Raw genomic sequence first — 22,673 nt, 5'->3', positions numbered from 1 at the left:
TAAATTAAATAAGACATTGGAAATTCTGGTACATCAGTAAATATGATTCAAATTTATGATAGATAGGAGATTCTGGTGATTGTCCTGTGATTCCTCACTTCCTCAAATCACTCTTCAGCTCTTCAGACCAAAAAAAAAAAAAAAAAAATGCATAAAGAAACTTGGATTTCCTGCTTTTAAGGAGAAGAAAATAATAACATCCTGCATTTGCAAAGGTAGGAGATCAAGATTGGGTGGGCATATAAAGAATTTTTCCCCTCTTAAAACAGCAAAGATTGTTTTATGCAAGATTATTTCATGTTGACCAATGTGCTGACCTGGATATGCTGGTGGGAGTGTAAAATGATCAGTTCTTTTGGGAAGAAATTTGGCAATAACATTTCTTTGACCAGTAATTTCTCACTTGAAAAAGTTGTTTATTGTAGTCTTATTTAGACTAAGTACCTAGCCTAGGAATTAGGGAATGCCTAAATAAATTGTGGTAAACACACAATGGAATGCTATATATTTTTAAATGATGCTTGGAGGAGTTTGTAAAACATGGGAGAATGTTAGTTCCTGTGTTAAGTAAAGGACTAGATAGTCTGGAAGAAATAGGGTGAAATTAGAAATCTTTTTTTTTTTCCTATATTTTCAGTTTAATTATCTGGGAGAAAATGATGAGGCCAACTGAGAAGGTTAATGACTGTCTTCAAACAGCTGATAAGGGAAGAAACAAGTCCAGAGAATGGAGATACAGAGGAGATTGCACGTGGTACAGCTTGGTTCTGATAGGTGATTAGTAATGTCTTGCCAATTTCAACTTTAAGAGACAGAATGGGGCCATGGTGGTGTACTCTTGTAACTCCAGCAGCTCAGGAAGGTGAGATGGGAATCGCAAGTTCAAGGCCAGCCTCCCTCAGCAACTCAGTGAATTACTAAGCAATTTAGTGAGACCCTGTCTTAAAATAAAAAAGAAAAAGGGCTAGGAATGTGACTCAGTGGTAAAGAGACCCTGGGTTAAATATCTAGTACCAAAAAGAAAGAAAAGGAAGCAGCAGAAGGGATGTCTTCCCTATTCTTATTCACTTCCTGGGTCTGGAACTATCCTAAGCAATAAATCATTTTGGGGGGAGGGGAGGGGTGGCGTACCAGGGATTTAACTCAGGCACTCAACCACTGAGCTTCATCCCCAGCCCTATTTTGTATTTTCTTTAGAGCAGAATCTCACCTCACTTTTGCTGAGGCTGGCTTTGTACTCACGATCCTCCTGCCTCAGTCTCCCAAGCTGCTGGAATTACAGGTGTGTGCCACTGTGCCCAGCTAAGCAATAAATCTTAAATAGTATTTCAAAACCCATATTGTGTATACCCATGTGTTAGAAACAGCATGTGTGACATCTTGTCCAAACTTTTCTCAATAACCTCTGCATAGAAAAAGATAGTTTTTCAGAGACTTTGATTGCCATAAATGACCTTAAGGATATCTGTGAGAGTCCCAGTAATGGGACCTAGAAGAAAAAGAACTAAAAGGAAAGGAAGAAAGGGACCAAAAGAAATTAAAAAAAAAAAAAAAAAAAAAAAAAAAAAAAAACCCTGATACCAATATGACAGTTTCAAACTGCTGTTTCCACAGGGCTAATAACATAGTACCAGGAATTTTCTTCTTTACTTTCAGACCTATAATGAACAAATGTCTATGTCTGACCAATAACAGGGGCACTTCAGCTGCTGTGTAAAGTTCCTTCAAATATCCTAGAAATGTGAGTTTGAACCTCTTAGGTACAGCTTCTTCAACTTTTCTTGGAGCTGTGTGAACTTTTCTTGCAATCCTATTGGATATATGAAATTATTGGTTTGCCCCAATTAGATCTTACTAAGTTCCTACTACTTTTGTGTTAGGATTAATAGATGATATAGAATTGAGATGTGCTTTGGAAAATGTGTAAGATGGAAATAAAGAGATAAGGGAATGAGTAGGAGTAAGAATAAGGACACATCTAGGAAAAGTCAGAATATGCCTTTTCTACAAGTAGTTCAGTGACTTGTGTTGGCCGGTACTTATCCTTGAAATTTTTAGGGGTTTTTCTTTGCAAGCACTTTAAATAGTAAGATGGGAAGACAGAAGAGAATTGATTGGAAAAAATTATTTACACTAGAAAGAGTTTGGACTGCATTTCCTGGGGGAAGGGGCCGAGGTAGGTACTGGGGATTGAACCTAGGACTTCACACATGATAGGCAAGTTCTCCACCTCTGGTCTACACCCTCAACACACACACACTTTTTTTTTTTTTTTCTTGTAGTGCTGGGGTTTGAACCCAGGGCCTTGTGCATGCAAGGCAAGCACTCTACCAACTGAGCTATATCCCTGTTCCCACCTCTTTTTTGAGACAGGCTATTGCTAAATTGCTGAGGCTTCCCTAGGACTTGTGATCCTCCTGCCTCAGCCTCCTAAGTAGCTGAGATAACAGGTATACTCCATCATGCATGGCTGGACTGAATTCTTCAATCAATGGGAAACCACTGAGGTTCTTCAAAATAGGGAGTGGCCTGTTATGAGTCTATGTTCAGGACAACCAACCTGGCAACCTCTTACAAAGGAATGAGAACAGGGAAACTGAAGGCAAGGAGATCAGTTAAGAGGCCATTAAAAGCAGAGACAAATTTTGTATGATTTCACCTATACCAGTAGCTAGAATAATCAAATTCATAAAGACAGGAAGTAGAACAGGGGTTGCCAAGAACTAGGGGGAGGAGACTACCTGGAGTTACTGTTTAACAGGGACAGAGTTTCATTTTGGGAAAATGAAAAGTATGGAGATGGATGGTGATAGTGGTGACAACAGTGTAAATGTACTTAATGCTACTGAACTGTACATGAGAAAAATGATGAAAATGGTAATTTTTAATTTGTATATATTAGTAATTTAATTTGTATATATTTCACAATTACCAAAGGAGTACAGTAGAAAGGCCATTATAACAATCTGTGTGATCCAAAGGCACAGTGGCAGTTGGAATTGAGGGAAGTGAGTAAATTAGAGAACAATTTTAGTGGTGGGGATAGCCTAGCACCTGATTAGATATGTTGCTAGGGAGAGGGAGGAGCTTACAGAAGTTTAGAGAAGCAGTTCCCAACCTTGAGTGAGCCTGAAAATCAACTACCTGGACAACCTTTAATAAAATACAGGTTACCTTATACTAGGCTTACCATACCACTCATTCAGATTCTAAGTGACTAGAAAGATGTTGATGCTAATGCTGATAACTAAAACAGTACACACAGGATGAGGGGATTAAGGATAATGAAGATTAATTCACATTTGGCTATATTGAAAGGATTGGGACAGCACCCAGTTAGAAGGAATTAGGGCCAAGGAGAGATAATGGTTCCAGAGATCTAGCACGGAAAGTTGCCAGAGGCTAGAGGATAAGTGAGAAGAAAGTGCTAAAATCAAAACCTGCACCCACATTGTATAGAAGGGATAGAAGGAGAAAAGAAGCAATAAAAATTACATGGTTGGTAAAGAGAAATAGAAAACAGTCAGTAGTGTGCATTGTCATAGATAAAAGTGATCAAGCATAAAGATTGAAGGAAGGGCCTTTGGTTTGGGTAAGAAAACACTGGTGACTCTTAAGAATTCAGATGGATTCAGAAAGAGATTAAGCAGTGAAAGGAGAAATAGAAACAGCAAGCATGACCTAGTTTTTTGTTGTTGTTGTTTTGTTTTGTTTTTTCCTCAAGGAATGGCAAAGAGAAGGAGGAGCCAAGTCAGGGTTAGTCAGGTCAAGTCAGGGCTTTTCCAGTTTGAGTAAACTTGATACTATTTTAGACCAGTATTTCTATGGATTCTTTGTCTTTGTCTTGTGAGACTCTGCCTCCCTACCCGTCTATTTTGGCATTCCTTCTCTTCTTCCCAGCCTTCTGTCAGTGGAATGTCCTCTTTATGGTTCATGCTCATGTCCTTAGTGACTATGCTGGAGTCTTCATTTGCCCCTCTAGGTAACTCCTGTTCCTCTACCTGCTCTCTGTGGCAGGAGACTGCCCTGAATTGATCATTTTGACAGGCTTCCAGGTCTTCCGTTTTTTTTTTTTTTTTTTTGCTTTGGACCAATGAAGAGCCAAAGGAGGACACTGGAGAGAAAAGAGGAGGCTGGAGTGGGGCTGGAGTAGTAGTTATTCTTTCAACTCCTAATCTATCAGGTCACCTTAGTTTAACTTAATTGACTGACAGTCCCTGCTTAGTCTCTACAGATCCTTCTTATGGGTCTGGTGCCACTTCCTCTCCTGGTCCCTTCAGGCCTGGGTGTGGAAACAACCACTCTGTTAATAGTCCTGTGGTACCATGCGATTTTTCCCTTGTGGTTTCCCTGTACTCTGCCCCACCCCTTTATAAATTTTCTTTGTATTAAATCCTGTACTCTTTGTTTCCTGCAGGGACCTTGAGATAGAGAATAGTCTGATCCAGTTTCATGTCTTTAAGCATCAACTATTTGCTAATAGTTCTCATATATATGTCTCTAGCCCAGACCTGTTTCCTGGACTGCAGAGTCATATTTAGTGCCTGTGAAACTTGATTGTCTAATGTGTATCTCAAGTTCCTAATCTTTCCTCCTAAACTTATCAGTAGCAACTCTATTCCTTTCATTTGTTCAGGACAAAAATCTTGAAATCATCCTTAACCCTTTTTTGTCACCCAACCCCTTATCCAGTCTGTTGAGACATCTAAGTAGATCTACCTGCAATTGAATCATAGCATCTGACTACCTCTAACCACCTTCATTCCTGTTACCCTCCTCCAACTCCTATCATCTCAGCTCTGATAGGGAGCTTAGGATGAGGTTGAGGAGAAACCTTGGGAGAATGCTTTAATGGTGATGTCAGCATAACTCATTCCTGTGTGGAATGCAGAGCCACATCTTCTGCCTTGAGGATAACTCGGAAACAAGCTAGCTTGCAAAAGCAAGGGGAATATGGCACCTCACATTGTTTGACCTGTTTAGTTTCACTTAAACTTACATTAAATATCCCCAACTGGGTTAAGAAAACAATAAAAGATAAAGATAAAAAATAAAATGGGATTGAGATTGTAACTCAGTGGTAGAGCAGAGCACTTGCCTCACATGTCCGAAGCACTGGGTTCAATCCTCAGCACCACATGAACATAAATAAAATAAAGGTATTGTGTCCACCTACAACTAAATATATTAAAAGAAGAAAATAATGATTATATGAGGGTGGTTTTTATAAGGGAAGGTGATGAGTTCACCCAAACACATATACAGCCATAGTCTGTATCTATACTATGAAGGATCTTCAGGATAAACTCTAAAAAGCCACATAAAAGGGTGGGGTTGTAGCTCAGTGGTAAGGCATAACATAACATAACACTTGCCATCACACATGAGGTTCTGGTTTTGATCCTCAGCACCACATGAAAATAAATAAAATAAAGGTATGTGTCCATTTGTAACTAAAAAAAAAAAATTTTTTTTTTAAAAGCCACATAAGCAGCATGCATTTTAAAATCAGATGCTGCCTAATGTCTCAGGCATGGAACTCTTTTTTTTTTTTTTTTATTTAAACAAATGGGATACATGTTGTTTCTCTATTTGTACATGAAGTCAAGGCATACCATTTGTATAATCATAAATTTACATAGGGCATTGTTGTTTGATTCATTCTGTTATTTTTTTTTCCCTTCCCCCCCACCCCTCATGGAACTCCTTGTAACCTTATTCATTAGTACCTGAATCAGTTGAATCTGGGAGCCCATCCAGTACATTTAAATGTTTTGAAGGCCAATAAGATTTCAGCTTATGGCAGCTTCCACATTTAAAGTTTGAACAAGATTTCAGAATAAGTTTTCTTCGTTTCTTAAAAAAGTTTTTGTTTTGTTTTTGTTCTGTTTTGGAATAAATAATATAGCCAGCTGGATACAGTGGCACATACTGCTGGGATTACAGGCATGCACTACCATGCCAGGTTCTTCCTTTCTTCTTCTTCCCCTCTCTCTTTTTTTTTTTTTTTTTCCCTCTTCTGGGGAATCAAACCCAGGACTTCACACATTAAGCTACATCTCCAGCCCCTAATGTTCTTTTCTAATCACTGTAATATTCTAGACTAGGCATTTAGAATATCTTTATTTTTCCAAGTTGATAGCCTAATAGTTGATATAATGCCTTAAATGTTCAAAAAGCGTATCTCTACCATGCTCTGGTGATTAGAAACCTTAGGAATTTCTGCCAAGTTCTTGTGATCTAATACTGTCTTGAAAGCACAGAGTTAAAGTGTCTTGAAAAGCCCGAGTCAGCTGCTCAAGGGATATACTAACTGTACTACTGCTCATTTTTCTAGGATGAAAAAATCTACTTGGTAACCTGAGGCAGCCAGTTTTTATTTTTTCCACCCAGAAATACGTATATAACTGTGCAGAGAAAGTTCACAAATGTACATATGTTATATTTAAATATTGGCATTAGAATTATTGTATTCTTTAGTATAAGAAATGGATTTATTTTGCCTACTTATTAGTGTTAAAGTTTTTTAACTTCTACTCTAAGTCAGAAAAGGGAAAAGAAAGACAACTACTAATTAGTGAATATTTTGTGTGTGTCTAGAACTTTTGCTTGTTTAGTTTCTCCTATTTTGTAGATGAGGACCTCAAAACAGTCGAGTGAGGCCACACAGTTTTAAAGTATGAAAGTGCAGTTAGAATTTGAAATATGTCAGATTTCAAAGGTGGAATCACTACACAGTACGGTAGAGCTGTTGACTGCTTGTAAAAGACTGTTCAAGAAAAAAAGAAAAGTGCGGGAGGAGTAGTGTCAGTATCACTAAATTTAAAAAGCAAGATGGAAAACAGTGTGAATATATATTGCCTTTGTGTGAAATATGTGTACATCTATATATGTACATCTATATAGAGAGATGCACAAAATGTATGTCTGTTTTTATATATGCTTAGCATATCTAGTATCTCTCTGGAAGACCATACAGTGATTGCCTTCTGGGATGGAAACTAGGCAGCTAGAAATCTGTACTTTTATTATAAACCCATTTATATCTTCTTTTGAGTTGCATTTTATGAGCATTTTATGAGCATAGATTAATCTTCCTTCATCCAAAGATCCAAAATCCAAAATACTCCAAAATCTGAAACTTTTTGAGCTCAAACATGATACCACAAGTTGAAAATTCCACACTTGACTTAATGTGACAATCAAAATGCAGGTGTGTTTAAACTGTTGTATATAAAATTACCTTTAAGCTATGTTTGTAATGTGTATTCGAAACCTAAATTAATTTTGTGTTTAGATTTGAGGCTCATCCCCAAAATATTCATTGTGTATATGGAAATATTCCAAAATCAGAAACACTTCTGCTCCCAAGCATTTCAGATAAAGGATATTCAACCTATATTACCTATCCAAAAGAAAATGTTTTTAAGGATTGTTGTTAGTTAGGTTTTTAGAAAAATCTAATTATTTTTCATATTTACTAGTCTATTTGATAGTGAAGTTTCATAGGTTTGTGAGACTTCTAATGCTATAAAATAATACTAGCTATTATGATATTGATAAGCATTGACAATGATCTATTCAGGTTTTTAAAAGGTATGATACTATTCTAATGACCTATCTCATTGGAATTTGAAAGAGGTAGAATATTAATGTAATATGTATTATATCTATAGAGGTAATGATAATAGACTCATTTACATTCAACTTTTTTTTTTCTTACAGTAATAGGGATTAAATGCAGGACACTCTACCACTGAACCACACCCCCAGCCCACCCCCCTTATTTTTTAATTAACTACTTTAGGGCTGTGGTTATAGCTCAGTGGCAGAGCGCTTGTCTAGCATGTGTGAGGCATTGGGTTCAATTCCCAGCACTACATATAAATAAATAAATAAAATAAAGGTCCATTGACCACTAAAATAATTTTTTAAAATTAATTTGTTAATTTATTTTATTTGGTTCTGGAAGTGGAACTTAGGGGTGCTTTACCACTGAGTTACATCCTCAGTTCTTTGTTTTTAAATATATATTTTAGTTGTTGATGGACCCAGTGCCTCACACATGCTAGGCTAGCCACAACCCTAGCCCCCCATCCTCAGTCCTTTTTATTTTTTTTATTTTGAGACAGAGTCTCACTATGTTGCTAAGACTGGCCTCAAACTTTGCGATCCTACTGTCTCAGCCTCTTCAGTAGCTGGGTTTTGTTTTCTTTTAGAGCTTTATACTTATACATAGTAGGTTGGGTTCAATCCTATAAGCTAAAATTTCAGTTCATAACCAAGTAGCTGGAATTTCAACTATGTATTTTTTAAAGCTATTTAAGATTTTAATAATTTTCAGTTTATCTAGTTTTTGAAAAGAAGAGTACTGTGCCTCAAAAATGACATGTCAGTCATGACTGAAGTAAAAGAATGTATTTTATGAGTCCTAAAAGTGAACTTAAAAAGAAAAATGTTTCAGATCTGGGCACAGATCCTAGTGACTCTGAAAGTCTGCAAGTTTGAGACCAGCCTCAGCAATTTAACAAGTTCCTAAGTAATTTAAGTGAGACCCTGTCTCAAAAATAAAAAGTAAAAAGCACTGGGATGTGGCTCACTGGTTAAGCACATCTGGGTTCAGTCCCCAGTACCAAAAAAAGAAAAAGTTTCCCATCCACTAAAAGCCGTATTTTAATTTGAGACTACTTTCATGGAAACGGGGTGTTTTGAATAAGCAGGGAGATCAGTTGTGTCTGCTTTGTTTTTTTCTTGAATTTATTTTATTTTTGTGTAAATTTTTTTCAGAACTGTAAAATGATCTGTTTACATAGTTGTTCTCCAGTAGACTGGGCATTGCTTCAGAGCAGAATCCATGCCTCCTCTGTTCTTTTATACTTAATGACTAGCTAATGCCCGGCACTTAATAGATGATGTTGACTGAATTGAATTGAACTAGATATACTTAGATTAGTGTGGATAGAGAAATATAATCTGTCTTTCAGATATTTGAAAGATTTTCATGTGGAAGAGAGACTAAATCTGTCTTATTTGGCTTTAGTAGACAGTGAAACATTAAGAAGTTCTAAATGTTAAGAGTTGTTAAAAGCTACATGTTACTGTCACAGGAGGCACTGAAACTATCTCAAGTAGATTCATGGCTCTTGACCTTTGTTTTATACTTTGTCCTAGATTTTGCCTATATGTGATACATAATATCTTCAAGGTTATTCCTATGATGATATCACTAACATTCCATATAGTATTCTTTTTAGAGAAGAGAAAAACAGTATGAGTATAGTAGTGGACAAGAATTATGCATAACTTTGGTTATACTCATCAGCGTGCGAATGTCTATCCTATCTTGGCAAAAAAAGTGTAATTTGGTTGTTATTTTTCAGAGGAAATAAAAATACTAAAATTTTTCTTTGATTTTTGTTCATAGTAAAATTCATCCGAGAAGTAACACCATATATCAAGAAGCCATCCTTAGTATCAGATCTGCCATGGGAAGGTGCAGCTCCCCAGTCACCAAGCTTTAGTGGCAGTGAGGACTCTGGTTCTCCAAAACACCAGAACAGCACCAAGGACAGAAAGGTCATCCCTCTCAAAATGTGCTTTGCTGCTAGAAACCTAAGCATGCCGGATCTGGAAAACAGGTGAGCTGTACCTAACAAGAACATCAACATGGTACTTTTAGCTTTACAAACTTAAGGACCTGCTGAAATATATATATGACTCCATTAACTAAATTATACAAAGGAAAGCATCAATAAGAGATGAGATATTCACTTTTTAAGTTCATATTTAATTATTTCAAATATGTATACGTGTATAGATAGAGTAAAATTTTGAATAGACTCACACGAAACTGTTAATGGTGCTTACCCCTAGGGAGTGAAATGGGAACAAAGGGTAGAAGGAAAGTTGGGACTTCTATTCATTTTATACTTTTCTGTAGGTCTATTACTTTGAAAAAAAAAAAATAATAATAATAAAACCTATGAACTTGAATACTTTATAATTGAAAAAACAAGTATTTTTTTAGTCAGGCATGTGGCAGTTGCCTGTAACCCCAGCAACTTAGGAGACTGAGACAGGAGGATCACAAGTTCAAGTCCAGCCTTAGCAACTTAGTAAGGCCCTAAGCAATTAGTGAAACCCTGTCTCAAAATAAAAAATAAAAAGGGCAGGGAACCCAGGTCAGTGGTAAAGTGCTACTGGGTTCAATGCTTAATCCAAAAAAATATATATATATATTGTTGGGGGAGGGGGTTTCACTGAGTTGCTTAGAATGGCCTCAAACTCCTGGGTTCAAGTGATCCTCTTGTCTTAGCTTCCCAAGGTAGCTAGTGCAGCAGGTGTGTGCCAGTTTAAAAAAAAAAAAAAAAATTATCTTTTTATAAGGAAAATTCTTATATTGTAGGTGGTGTTAAGAGTCAGAGATCTGCATTATACATTTAGCTATCTCAGCTAGCAGTCTTACTCTGGCAGGTTTGCTTCTCTTGACCTCAGTTTCCTCTTCTACAAAGTGAGAGTTGGATTGGATTTTTTTTTTCCCTAATGATATTGGGAATTGAAACCAGTGATGCTTTACCACTGAGCTACATCCCCAGCCCTTTTTATTTTTATTTTGAGATAGGGTCTCACTAAGTTGCTTAGGGCCTCACCAAGTTGCTGAGACTGTTCTCAAACTTGAGATCTTCTTGCGTCAGCCTCCTGAGTCACTGAGATTACAGTTGTGCACCACTGTGCCCAGCATGTGATGATATTTTAACTTTTGCTCCAGTTTTTTATTTTTTTTAAGAGAAAAGAAATACAGTAGAATTATGTGTAACTACTAGAATGTAAATATCTATCCTATGTGTCTTGGCAGAAAAAGTACACAGAACCATTGACAAATGGCACCTCAGTTGTAGGAAGATAGGCTTTGTAACTTTGACCAACCTATTTTTTTCTCTATACCTTGATTTCCTCCTGTATAAAATAAAGATTATAGGAGTATTTAATGAAAAAATGTTTGAAAAGGTGGCATGGTAAGACCTTAAGATATTATAGCTGTAGTTAGTGTCCTTAAGTAAGCTCTTTAATTTTTCTTTCCTGTTTTCTCTGTAAAATGGACGTAATGCCTTTCAACTTGACGCTTTAGAACTACTTCAAGGACAGAGGTGCCAAAAACATATATTATAGAAAAGACAGCCTTTTTAACAAATGGTTCTGAGAAAACTGGTTATCCATATATAGAAGAGTGAGACTAGATCTTTACCTCTTACCCTGCACAAAAGTCACATGGGATCAAAGACCTAGGAATTAGACCAGAAAGTATGCAACTCATAAAAGAAAATGTAGGATCAACACTCTAACATACAGGTATAGGCAATGACTTTCTCAATAGGACCCTGAAAGCTTAGGAAATAATACCAAGAATTAATAAGTGGAATGGTATCAAATTAGAAAGCTTCTGCATGCAAAGGAAACAATTAAAAATATGAAGAGAGAACCCACAAAATGGGAGAAAATCTTTGCTAACAAGCTACTTTTTTTTTTTTTTTTTTTTTTTAATTGGCACTGGGGATTGAACTCAGGGGCACTCAACCACTGAGCCACATCCCTAGCTTATTTTGTATTTTATTTAGAGACAGAGTCTCAATAAGTTGCTTAGTGCCTCACTTTTGCTGAAGCTGACTTTGAACTTCCAATGCTCCTGTCTCAACCACCCAAGCTGCTGGGATTACAGGCATGGGCCACTGTGCCCAGCTTGCTAGCTACTCTTCTGACAGAGGATTAATATCCAAAATTATAAAAAGAACTCAGAAAATATAACAGTTAAAAAAGAAAAACTAATGAATGGGTAATAACTCAATTAATGAATGGACACATCTCAAAAAAGAGGTACAAATGACCAACAAATGTATGAAAAATGGTCAACATCTTAAGCAATAGGAAAATGGAAATAAAAACTCCACTGAGATTTTATCCCATTCCAGTTAGAATGGCAGTCATCAAGAATGTAAACAATAATAAATGCTGGAGAGGATGTGGAAGAAAAAGAACACTTTTACACTGTTGGTGGAATTGTAAATTAGTGCAGCTACTCTGAAAATCAGTATAGAAGTTCCTCAAAAGACTAGGAATAAAACCACCATATGACCTAGTTATACTACTCCTCAGTATTTTTATTCTGAAGAATTAAAGTTAGCCTATTATAGTGATAGATGCATACCCATGATTATAGCAGCACAGTTCACAGTAACCAAACACCAACCAAGGTATCCATCAGTGGATGAATGGATAAAGAAAATGTGGTATATATACACAGTGGAGTTTATTCAATCATAAATATGCATAAAATTGTATCATTTGTAGGAAAATGGATGGAACTTGAGAACATTATGTTAAGTGAAATAAGCCAAATTCAGAAAGTTAAAGGTCATGTTTTTTTCTCATACGTGGAAACTAGAGAGAAAAAGGGAAAGAATGGTTGGGGGCATTTCATGAAAATCAAAGGGAGATCAGAAGAGTAGAGGAAAGGGCCAGGGAGAGGGAAAGGGGAAATATGGGGAATGATATTGACCAAATTATACACAATTTATGACACAATTATGTTAAATTGTGTGCATATATGAATATGTAACAATGAATCCCACTATTATATATAATTATAATTTATCACTAAAAATTATGTATCTGAAGCTGGGGAAAAAAAGAATTATCTCAAGGATAAGTAAGATAATATCTATAAATCACTTGAGGATTTTTGGTCCTTAATTTTCTCCAGCTCTTAAATGTCAATTTGTTTTTCTTTTCTTTTGTACTGATAGTCACTTGAGCTATGTCCAGTTTGGAGATAATTATTATAAACACATACTTTTTTTTTTTTTTTTTTTTTTTTTTTTTTTTTTTAGGTGATGGTACTGGTGATTGAACCCAGGACCTTGTGCATGCTAGGCAATCACTCTACCACTGAGCTTCATCCCCAGCCCCCAATCCTCCCCCTACATCCTTTCTTTTAATTTTGAGACAGGGTCTTGCCAAGTTGCTGGGGCTAGCCTCAAATTTATGATCCTCCTGCCTCAGCCTCCTGAGTAACTGTGATTACAGACATGAGCCACTGCACCCAGCTATTATGAATGTATTTTTATAAGTCTTTTTGTGGTCATACATTTTTGTTTCACTTGGATAAATTCATAGGAGTGAAATCATTAAGTCCAAGAGTAGGTGTATGTTTTGTTTTATAAGAAACTGCCAGCTATGCTTGGTAATGTACTCCAGTAATCCCAGAGGATGGGCAACTGATGCAGGAGGATCCCAAGTTCAAAGCCAGCCTCAGCAACTTAGTAGGACCCTGTCTCAAAATAATAAAAAGGGCTAGGAATTTGATTCAGTGGTTAAGTGCCCCTGGGTTCTATCCCTGATACAAAAATAAAAAGGAAAGAAACTCCCCAAACTTCCTTCCAAATTGGTTTTGCCTTTTTATGTTCCCACCAATAATGTATCAAAGTTCCCATTGATTACTTCTTTATCAACCTTGGTCTTTTTAATATCAGTCATTCTGGAGGGTGTTTAGCAGAATTTGTTGTGGTTCACTCTTCATTGTTATGTAAAGGCTTTACTTCTAACCATAAAATTATTTTAGATTAGAGGGAAACTTAACTATTTTGATTTGGTTCTATTACATAGAGCTGAAAAAAGTTCTGAAGTGGGAGGAGGAAGTTTGTAGCTATTTCCTCCTCTCTTCTCTGGACCCAATTACTCCCCTTTCCCAGTTTGAATTTTCACTACCTCACTAGATGGTTCTGATAATTTATAAGTGTTTCATTCAACCTGAAAGCTAAATAAATAATGATGAAGTCCGGGGAGAGAACATGAGCTGGTTCCTTTGCAAACAGCATTGTAGACAGTGTGACATTTAGCAAGATCAAAATGTTCTTAAAATGCTGCTTTTTGGGGGCTGCGGTTGTGGCTCAGTGGCAGAGCATTTGCCTAGCATGTGTGAGGCACTGGATTTGTTTCTCATCATCACATATAAATAAATAAAATAGAGGTCCATTGACAACTAAAAAAAATTTTTTTTTAAATGCTCTTTTTCAGAAATCTAAGTCTGTCTTTTGCACTGTTTCACAGTGTCTTGGTCATCTTCACACTGGCTATTTTTCATGTAGAAGTGAATTTTGAATTTATGACAAAGTTATGTTACTAAATTGAGCACACAAATTATGTCAAATACTCTACTAAACAAAAGAAATAAAGTATGTTGAAATTAAAAGAATCCTGTGCTTTTATGTATCTAAACATTGATTTGATTTTTCTGATCAAAATAAAATTGCATTTCTCAAGAAATTCTTGGTGGTTTGAGACTAAAACTTTTCACTTTGTATAGCTGTTTCCTCTTCTCTTCTCTGGGCCCAATTACTGGCAGACTGCCTCCACATTTTTATTAGCAGAGTTTTCATTTGAATTTTTAAAACAGCACTAGGCTGTAGGCATTACTCTGTCCCTCTTCTCAGTTTTAGGGACTTCTTCAAAGGCAGATTTTTCTGGATCCTAGACTCACAAATACTATTTTGGAGTTTCTTCTCATTTAATTCCCTATTTCATAATGCCTTTTTAAGAAACTGCAAAAGTGATCCTGCCCTGGGAAATAACTTACTACCTATTTTCATCTTTGAACCTTGTGGTCCTACTGTTTACTCCTGTTTAAACTTGCTTAGTTTTATAACAGCTTTATTTTTCATTCTTACAGTTGTTAATAATGAGTATCTTTTTTAGGTGGGAAGGGTACCGGTGATTGAACTCAGGGGCACTCAGCCACTGACCCACATCCCCAGCCCTTTTTCATATTTTATTTAGAGGCAGGGTCTTACTGAGTTGCTTAGGGCCTCACTACATTGCTAAGACTGGTCCTGAACTCACCATCCTCTTGCTTCAGTTTTCTGAGCCACTGGGATTACAAGCATGCCCTTTTTTATTTTGAGATAGGGTCTCACCGAGTTACTGAGGTTACTCCCAAACTTTAAATCCTTCTGCCTCAGCTTCCTAAATCACTGAAATTACAGGTGTGTGCCACTGTGTCTGCACGACCAGCCACTTTATATTAGCTGCACGCTTTATTCCCACTTTTGAAGGTAACTGGTACCACCAATTTCCCAGACTATTAGGGATTATGTAACACAAATTGGCTGGAATTTGTCAGACTTTTCTGAAAAGTCATTTGACTTCCTTGTCTTCTTGCCAGTTTCTAAAATATTGCTATAATTGTTCCTTTCCTGTTCTTCCTGAGCTGGTAGGTAATATTATGCTTTTAAAAAATCCTCTTTAAGACTTCTTACATTCAGTACAAAAAAAAAAAAACAATTCATAAAGAAAAAATTGACAGGTTGAACTTAAGTAAAATTTAAAATATCTTCTCTGCAAAAGACATTCTAAGAGAATGAAAAAACAAGCCACAGATTAGGAAAAAAGTCTTTGCAAAATACATATAATAATACATATAATAAATGGGCTAGAAAAAGATCTAAATAAATAAAATATGCAATTCAAAAATAAGAAAACTCAATAAAAAAGGGTTAACAGGCCAGGCAATGTGGCACACACCTGCAACCCCAGCACCTCTGGAGGCCAAGGCATGAGGATCACAAGTTCAAGGGCAACCTCAGCAATTTACTGAGGCCCTTTAGGAAAGCAACTAGTGAGACCCTGTCTCAAAATAAAAAATAAAAAGGGCTGGGGATGTAGCTCAGTGGTAAAGCACCATGCCTAGCTGAACAATTATTACATGTCAGTTAAAAATAAAATTAAAAATCAGTGAAAAGAGACTTAGAAGGCTGAGGCAGGAGGATCCCAAATTTGAGACAAGCCTTTGCAACTTAGTGAGACCCTTTCTCAAAATAACAAATAAAAATGAACTGGAGATATGGCTCAGTGGTAAAGTGCCCCTGGGTTCTGTTTCCAGTATAAAAACCAACAAATTTGATTAAAAGGTAATCCCTTTTTGCTGTTTTTTTAATTGGATTTCAGAAGGAATAAAATAGTTGTATATGCTTCATTGCCATCTTATGTAGGAATTTTTGGAAATACTTTTTAAGATTAGTATAAGTAATAAAATATAAAATAACTTATAGTCAGATGTTACCTCATAAACTAGCATTGTATTTTATAGATAACTTCTTATCATTAAGTAGATTTACCCTAAAATAAGCTTAGCTACTTTAATTGCTATTTGAGCAGTTTCTCAGAATAATGAACTCAATACAAGGATTAAAACAAAGATGAGGGCTGGGGATATAGCTCAGTTGGTAGAGTGCATGCCTCGCAAGCACAAGGCCCAGGGTTCAATCCCCAGCACCACAAAAAATAATAATAATAATAATAATAATAATAATAATTAGGAAAACAAAGATGACACTCCCCTTTAGTGCAGTGTTTTTTTATTATTATAGTATTATGTGCTTTTTTTAGTTTTATTTGTTCACTTATGTCGTTACTTATTTGAGATGGGATCCCGCTATGTTGCTCTAAGACCAGTGTCTAGTACAATATCTACCATTACAATACAGGATCAATAAATGTTTATTAAAGAGAAGATAAACCAACCAGAGTTCAAATGAGAATGAATGTTTGCCATATAAAAAGTAGCAGCTTAAAATATTTTGAATTGTGAAAGGTTTAAAAATGTGGCAGAAGAGAATTCCAGCTTCAAGGCAGAAATCAGAGTATACATGTCAATTGCTTATCTTTGACAGGTAGAGCAGAATCTGATGATAGTGCTTCAAAGCAACAAATAACAATCTCCTCTTGATCACTAATAGTTTGTCAATTTCTAGCCAACCAGGGGAAACACTCCTAACAGCTTTTCCTTTTTCCATTTTGAAAGATGTATGTGTATTCACTATTAGAACACAGAACACATTAAAAAGTTCTTTTAATTTCTAAAAGTAACTTTTGACATAGATTGTTCTCAGTTAAGCATTAACTGAACAGCTGTAGTGTTGACAGTCTCTTAACTATTTTTCTGCCAAACTCAGTAGATGATTTTATCATATCATGTTACCCAGACACTAAAAGAATTGCAGATTTTCATATTCTTTTATTTCCTTCTTTCTTACTTCATGTAGCTTTAGTGTTAATCTCATCTTATTTGTCAATTTTTGTTTTTTTTTTAAAATACCTGGCAATACCTTATACCAGGATTATCTTAGTAATTTAAAGTACCATTTCTTTATTTATTTACATATACCTATGACATTCAGCAAGCGTACTTTGCACTTCTTAGACATGAAAACCAAGGCAAAGCCAAGTGTTCTACTAAAGACCCTAATAGTTTCCTTTGTCCTAACTCCTTACATTAACATACTACAATACATCCAACAGTTTCTGGTGATTACATTTCCACATGTGATTTTCTTTGAAATTGTACTCTAGGAAATTAAGAGAAGGTGTCTTTCTTTGAGGAATGTTTAATTAAATTTGCGGTTATGCATGTTAAACTCTGGTAGGTGTGATGACTTCTGACCTGGCTCACATTTTTCTTTTCTATTTTTACACAGATTGATAGAGCTACATTCTCCTGATAGCAGGAACACATTGATCCTCCGCTGCAAGGATACAGCCACAGCACACTCCTGGTTCATAGCTATCCACACCAACATAATGGCTCTCCTCCCACAGGTGTTGGCTGAGCTTAATGCCATGCTTGGTGCAACCAGTACAGCAGGAGGCAGCAAGGAAGTCAAGCACATTGCCTGGCTGGCAGAACAGGTAGGCTGGGAAGAAGAGCAGAGTCTCATTGGTCCCCCATTCAGAGTCAGAATTGTTGTCCTATTGCATATATCTGTAATATTTATCTTGCAGTTAGGTCCTGAATGTCTACCGTGCAAATCTTTGTTTGAGTCAGGTGTGTTGGTGCACATTTGTGCAACTTGAGAGGCTAAGGCAGGAGTATCACAAGTTTGAGGCCAACAATTTAATGAGACCCTATCCCAAAATAAAAAGGGGCCAGGGAATTCAGATATGGTGGTGAATACCTGTAATCTCAGCAGCTCAGGATGGTAAGGCAAGAGGATTCCAAGTTCGAAGTCATCCTCAACAACTAAGCAAGATCCTATCTCAAAATGAGGATAAAAAGGACTGGGGATGTTGCTGAGTTATAAAGCACCCCTGGGTTCCATCCTCAGTATCAAAAAAAAAATTAAAATTAAAGAAAAAAATGATTCATTCTGTGGCTACTAAAGCCTCAGTTTCTTCCTGGATATTGGCAGATGTCTTAGTTCCTTTACATAGAGCTGTCTGAGGGTTCTGTAGACATAGCTACTGGTTTTTCACATAGTGAGTTGTCTGAGAGAGAGAACAAGATAGAAGCCATAGTGCTTTTTTATGATGTAGTCTCAGAAGTCATATAACTTCTGTTTTCTTCTTTTCATTAGAAATTTGTCACTAAGCCCAACGTATCCCCAAGGTGGGTGGTAAATTCAGGCTCCATCTCTTTAAAGAAGAATAGCAAAGAATTTATTGTTATACTTTAAAACTACCACAAAGTATATGTGCATTTATAATTTTGATAAATATTGCCAAGTTATCTTCAGTTGGGGTTGTAATATTTAGTTTTCCACCAGAAGTGTTTGAAAATTGCCAGACTTTTAAGTGAACTTAATTGGGTTTCTTCTAAAAAGGAAAAAAGTAAAGCCACCGATTCATCACAACTGCTTTTTATGTACTATATTTACATGTATTTCCACAACTCACTTGAAGACAGGAGCACACTGTTTCCCAAATCCTTGTTGCTTCCAGAGAACTTAACCTAGTGGTTTGTGTATGCTCAATCGTTTTGTTTTCTTTGTCTACATACATACATATAAAAAGCAAGCAAATAAGTCACTAATTTTTTAATTAAAATATTTATAAAATATTGTCTAAGAATACAAGTTAGGAAATAAATTTAAGAGAAGTTTCATCCATCCTAAAGACATTTCTGCTAATTTGAACTGTTTCTAAAATACTCTTTATTTTTATTTTTTTACTTATATATATATTTTTTGGTTGTGGGAATTGAATTCAGTGATGCTTAACCAATGAGCTACATCCCCAGTCCTTTTTATTTTTCATTTTGTAACAGGGTCTCACTACGTTGTTTAGGGCCTTGCTAAGTTGCGAAGATTGGCTTTGAACTTGGGATCCTCCTGTATCAACCTCCAGGATTGCTGGAATTGCAGGGGTGCACTACCACACCTGACTTGATTTTCACTCTTTGAAGTAGTTTTATGGGTTACCCAAGTCAAATTTCATTCTCAGAATATGGTGTTCAAACAAGACTGAATGCCATTTCTCAGAAGTATTATAAAGAGTTCACATATCTAATAAACATTGAAGTAGGTAAATACCAACCCCTTTCTACCTATAAGGTTGATTAATTCTATGAGTATGAAAATGATCAAGAAAAATTTGGATCATGTAATCTGTTTAATGTTGGCAAATACTTCTTTTTGCAAAGGTGATTTCTTGAAAAGCTTGCATATAAATGATAAATGAAACTTTCGCACTTAGAAAAGATACTTATTTTAGACAGAGAAATTAGAAAGGATGCTGGGTGTAGTGGTGCACACCTGTAATCCCAGTGGCTAAGGAGGCTGAGGCAAGAGGATAAAGAGCCCAGCCTTAGCAACTTAGCAACAAGTCCCTAAGTAACTTAGTGAGATCCTGTCTCAAAATAAAATATGAGGGCTGGGGATGTGGTTCAGTGGTTAAACATCCCTGGGTTCAATCCCTGGGACCAAGAAAGAAAGAAAGATATTAGAAAGGATCATTTGTTTAAATTTTTTTCTCCTTATCTTTTTTTATTCACGTTGTCAAACATTGAGTTTACTTAAAACAGGAAATACATATATTACACATATTTGATAACCAATAAAAAATCTGTTCTATGTACAGGAATTTCCATCTTTTTATTGATACTGATTTTTATGTGACTGATATTTTGCCATTTATTGGTTATATTCTTTTTTAAAAATTGTTCATGTTCACATATCTTCATTGACAAATAATAATTGCATATATTTTTGGGGTTCCAAATGTGATGTTTAAATATATGCATATATTGTGAAATGATCAAATTAGGCTAATTAACATATTCATTATTTCAGATATTTATAAATTCTTCATGGTGTAAACACTTAAAATCCTCTCTTAGCTATTTTTAAATATATAATAAATTATTAACAGTAGTTACTATGCTATTCAGTAGATCACTAGAACTTAATCCTCCTAACTGAAACTTTGTACCCTTTTACTAACATCTTTCATTTTCTCATGTACCTCCTTGTCCCATAGCCTCCAGTAACCACCATTCTAGTCTTTACTTCCGTGAAATCAACTTAAGATTCTGCATATACATGAGATAATACAATATTTGTGTCTGTGCCTGGTATATTTCACTAGAGATTATGTCCTCCAGTTTTATCCATGTTGTTGCAAATGACAATTTACTGCTTTCTTAAGACTGTATATAGATTCTATTATGTATATATACCTCATTTTCTTCATTCATTCATCATTGAAGAACGCATAGGATAATTCCGTGTCTTGGCTGTTATGAATAATGTTCCAGTAAAAGGGGGAGCGCAGACTGATTTCAAATATTTAAGTAAATACACAGAAGTAGTACTTCTATTTTTAGGTTTTTGTTATGGTTTTTGTTTGTTTGTTTGTTTATACTGGGGATTGAACCTAGGGGAGCTTAACCACTGAGCCACATCTCCAGCCCTTTTTATTTTTTATTTTGAGATATGCTAAATTGCTGAGGCTGGCTTTGAACTTACAATCCTCCTGCCTCTGCCTTCTGAACAGCTGGGATTATAGGTGTGTGCCACCGTGTCTGGCTTACTTTTAGGTTTTTCATAAATGACCATAACAAATTTATATCTCATCAACAGTGTATAAGGGTTCCCTTTTCTTTATTTCCTTGCCAGTGCTTACTATCTTTCATCCTTTTGATAATAGGCAGTTTTACAGATGTGATGTGATATGTAATGGTGGTTTAATTTGCATTTCCCTGATGATTAGAGATGTTGAGCATTTTTGTCTTGTAATTGTTGATCATTTATATGTTTTTGTTTGAGAAATGACTGATCCAGTCTTTACCTTTGTGTGTATATGCATGGTGTTGGGGTTTGAACCCAGGACCTCACACATGGGAGGTAAATACTTTGCCCATTTTTTTAATGGAGTTATTTTGTTGTTAATGAATAGTTTGAGTTTCTTATATATTTTAGATATTAACCTTTTATCTAATAAAGGATTGGCAAATATTTTCAATCTGGGTTTTTTTTTAATTCTGTTTATTGTTTACTTTGCTGTGCAGAAGATTCTTAATTTGATACACTCCCATACTTTTGCTTTTGTTGCCTGTGTTTTTGGGGTCTGGTTATATTCTTAAAAGGAAATTTTCTTTTAGTTCACCAAAGGGAAATCATGTGTTACCTATGTAATTAGGTTTTTTAAAAAGCACTTAGGTGGTTTTGTTTGGTTTGGTTCAGTTTGTTTTTGTTTTTGGTACTGGAGATTGGTACCCAGGGCATTTAATCACTAATCCACATCCCCAAACGTTTTTATCTTTTATTTTGAGACAGAGTCTCACTAAGTTGCTTAGGGCCTTGCTGCGTTGCTGACTGGCCTTGCACTTATAATCCTCCTGCCTCAGACTCCAGAGTCACTGGGATCACAAGCATGCACCACTGCCCCTAGCAGCACTTTGGTACTGATGAGAAAATCCAAGACAATCAGAGAGAAGCTTTGTTCCTGCTTTGTTCGTGATAAATGGCAAATTGCACAAAGACTCAAATTAGGAACATATACACTAAATTGGGGTTTGTTTTCTACTGTAATAAAGAACAGAAGTACATCATCTTTCAGAAAAAAAAAAAAAAGATCATTTAGGGCTGGGGTCGTGGCTCAGCAGTAGAACCCCTCCTAGCATGTGTGAGGCACTGGGTTCAATCCTCAGCACCACATAAAATTAAATAAATAAAATAAAGGTATTGAGTCTATCTATAACTGAAAAATATTTTTAAAACCATTTAAGGATTGAGGAATTTAAAGAATGAGTAGTAGCTAATAGTTTTTTGGGGTTTCTTTTTTTTTTTCTTTTTTCTTTTTTTTTTTTTTTCCTTTAGTGCTATCCATCTCTGTTTATTAGAAAATAAAATTTGGAAAAGATTGTTGTTTGGCCAGGTATATGTATGTGTGGGTGTTGAAACACAAACAAATTGAAACCCTAACATTAGTATCCCTTTTTACTCTAGCCAAAAACTCAGTAATGGAGCCCCAAGGCTGCTTATGCTGATACCACAATCCAAAACACATACCATAAATAGCAGGAAGCATTTTTGACTCCACTGAAAGCAAACAGTATCCTTAAAAGTTAAGGCACATAGATGAACAGAATGACTAAAATTGAGATTTCATTTTTCTCCAGTGGTGAATAGAAGAGGGAAAAGTTATTATCTATTATCTAAGGACTTAAAAGATCTAAGGGATACAAATTTTTTTAAAAGATTGTTAGTTAAATTTGATATTAGCATTTATCCTTTAAATCTCAAAATACCTTTTTTGGGGAAAAAATACATTTGATTTAGATTTTCCAAATACATATATTATGGTCTACCCTTCAAAATGTCTCTTGTAACTTAGGGAAGAGTGTTTTA

General features: G+C 35.7%; 1 protein-coding gene across 1 annotated transcript in view; it reads left to right on the top strand.

Moving 5' to 3' along the window:
- SNTB2 (syntrophin beta 2) overlaps window positions 1-22,673 on the top strand; it is an 89,263-nt gene that overhangs the window by 46,742 nt on the left and 19,848 nt on the right. The window contains exons 2-3 of the mRNA XM_079116878.1: window positions 9,425-9,638; window positions 17,526-17,736. Coding sequence (XP_078973004.1) covers window positions 9,425-9,638; window positions 17,526-17,736 — 425 coding nt within the window. The remainder of the gene's footprint in view (window positions 1-9,424; window positions 9,639-17,525; window positions 17,737-22,673) is intronic.

This window comes from Sciurus vulgaris (assembly GCF_902686455.1).
Source record: "Sciurus vulgaris genome assembly, chromosome: 17".
Lineage (NCBI taxonomy): Eukaryota > Metazoa > Chordata > Mammalia > Rodentia > Sciuridae > Sciurus > Sciurus vulgaris.
The sequence above is the reverse complement of the archived record's forward strand: the minus strand, read 5'-3'. Positions and strand labels throughout refer to the sequence as shown.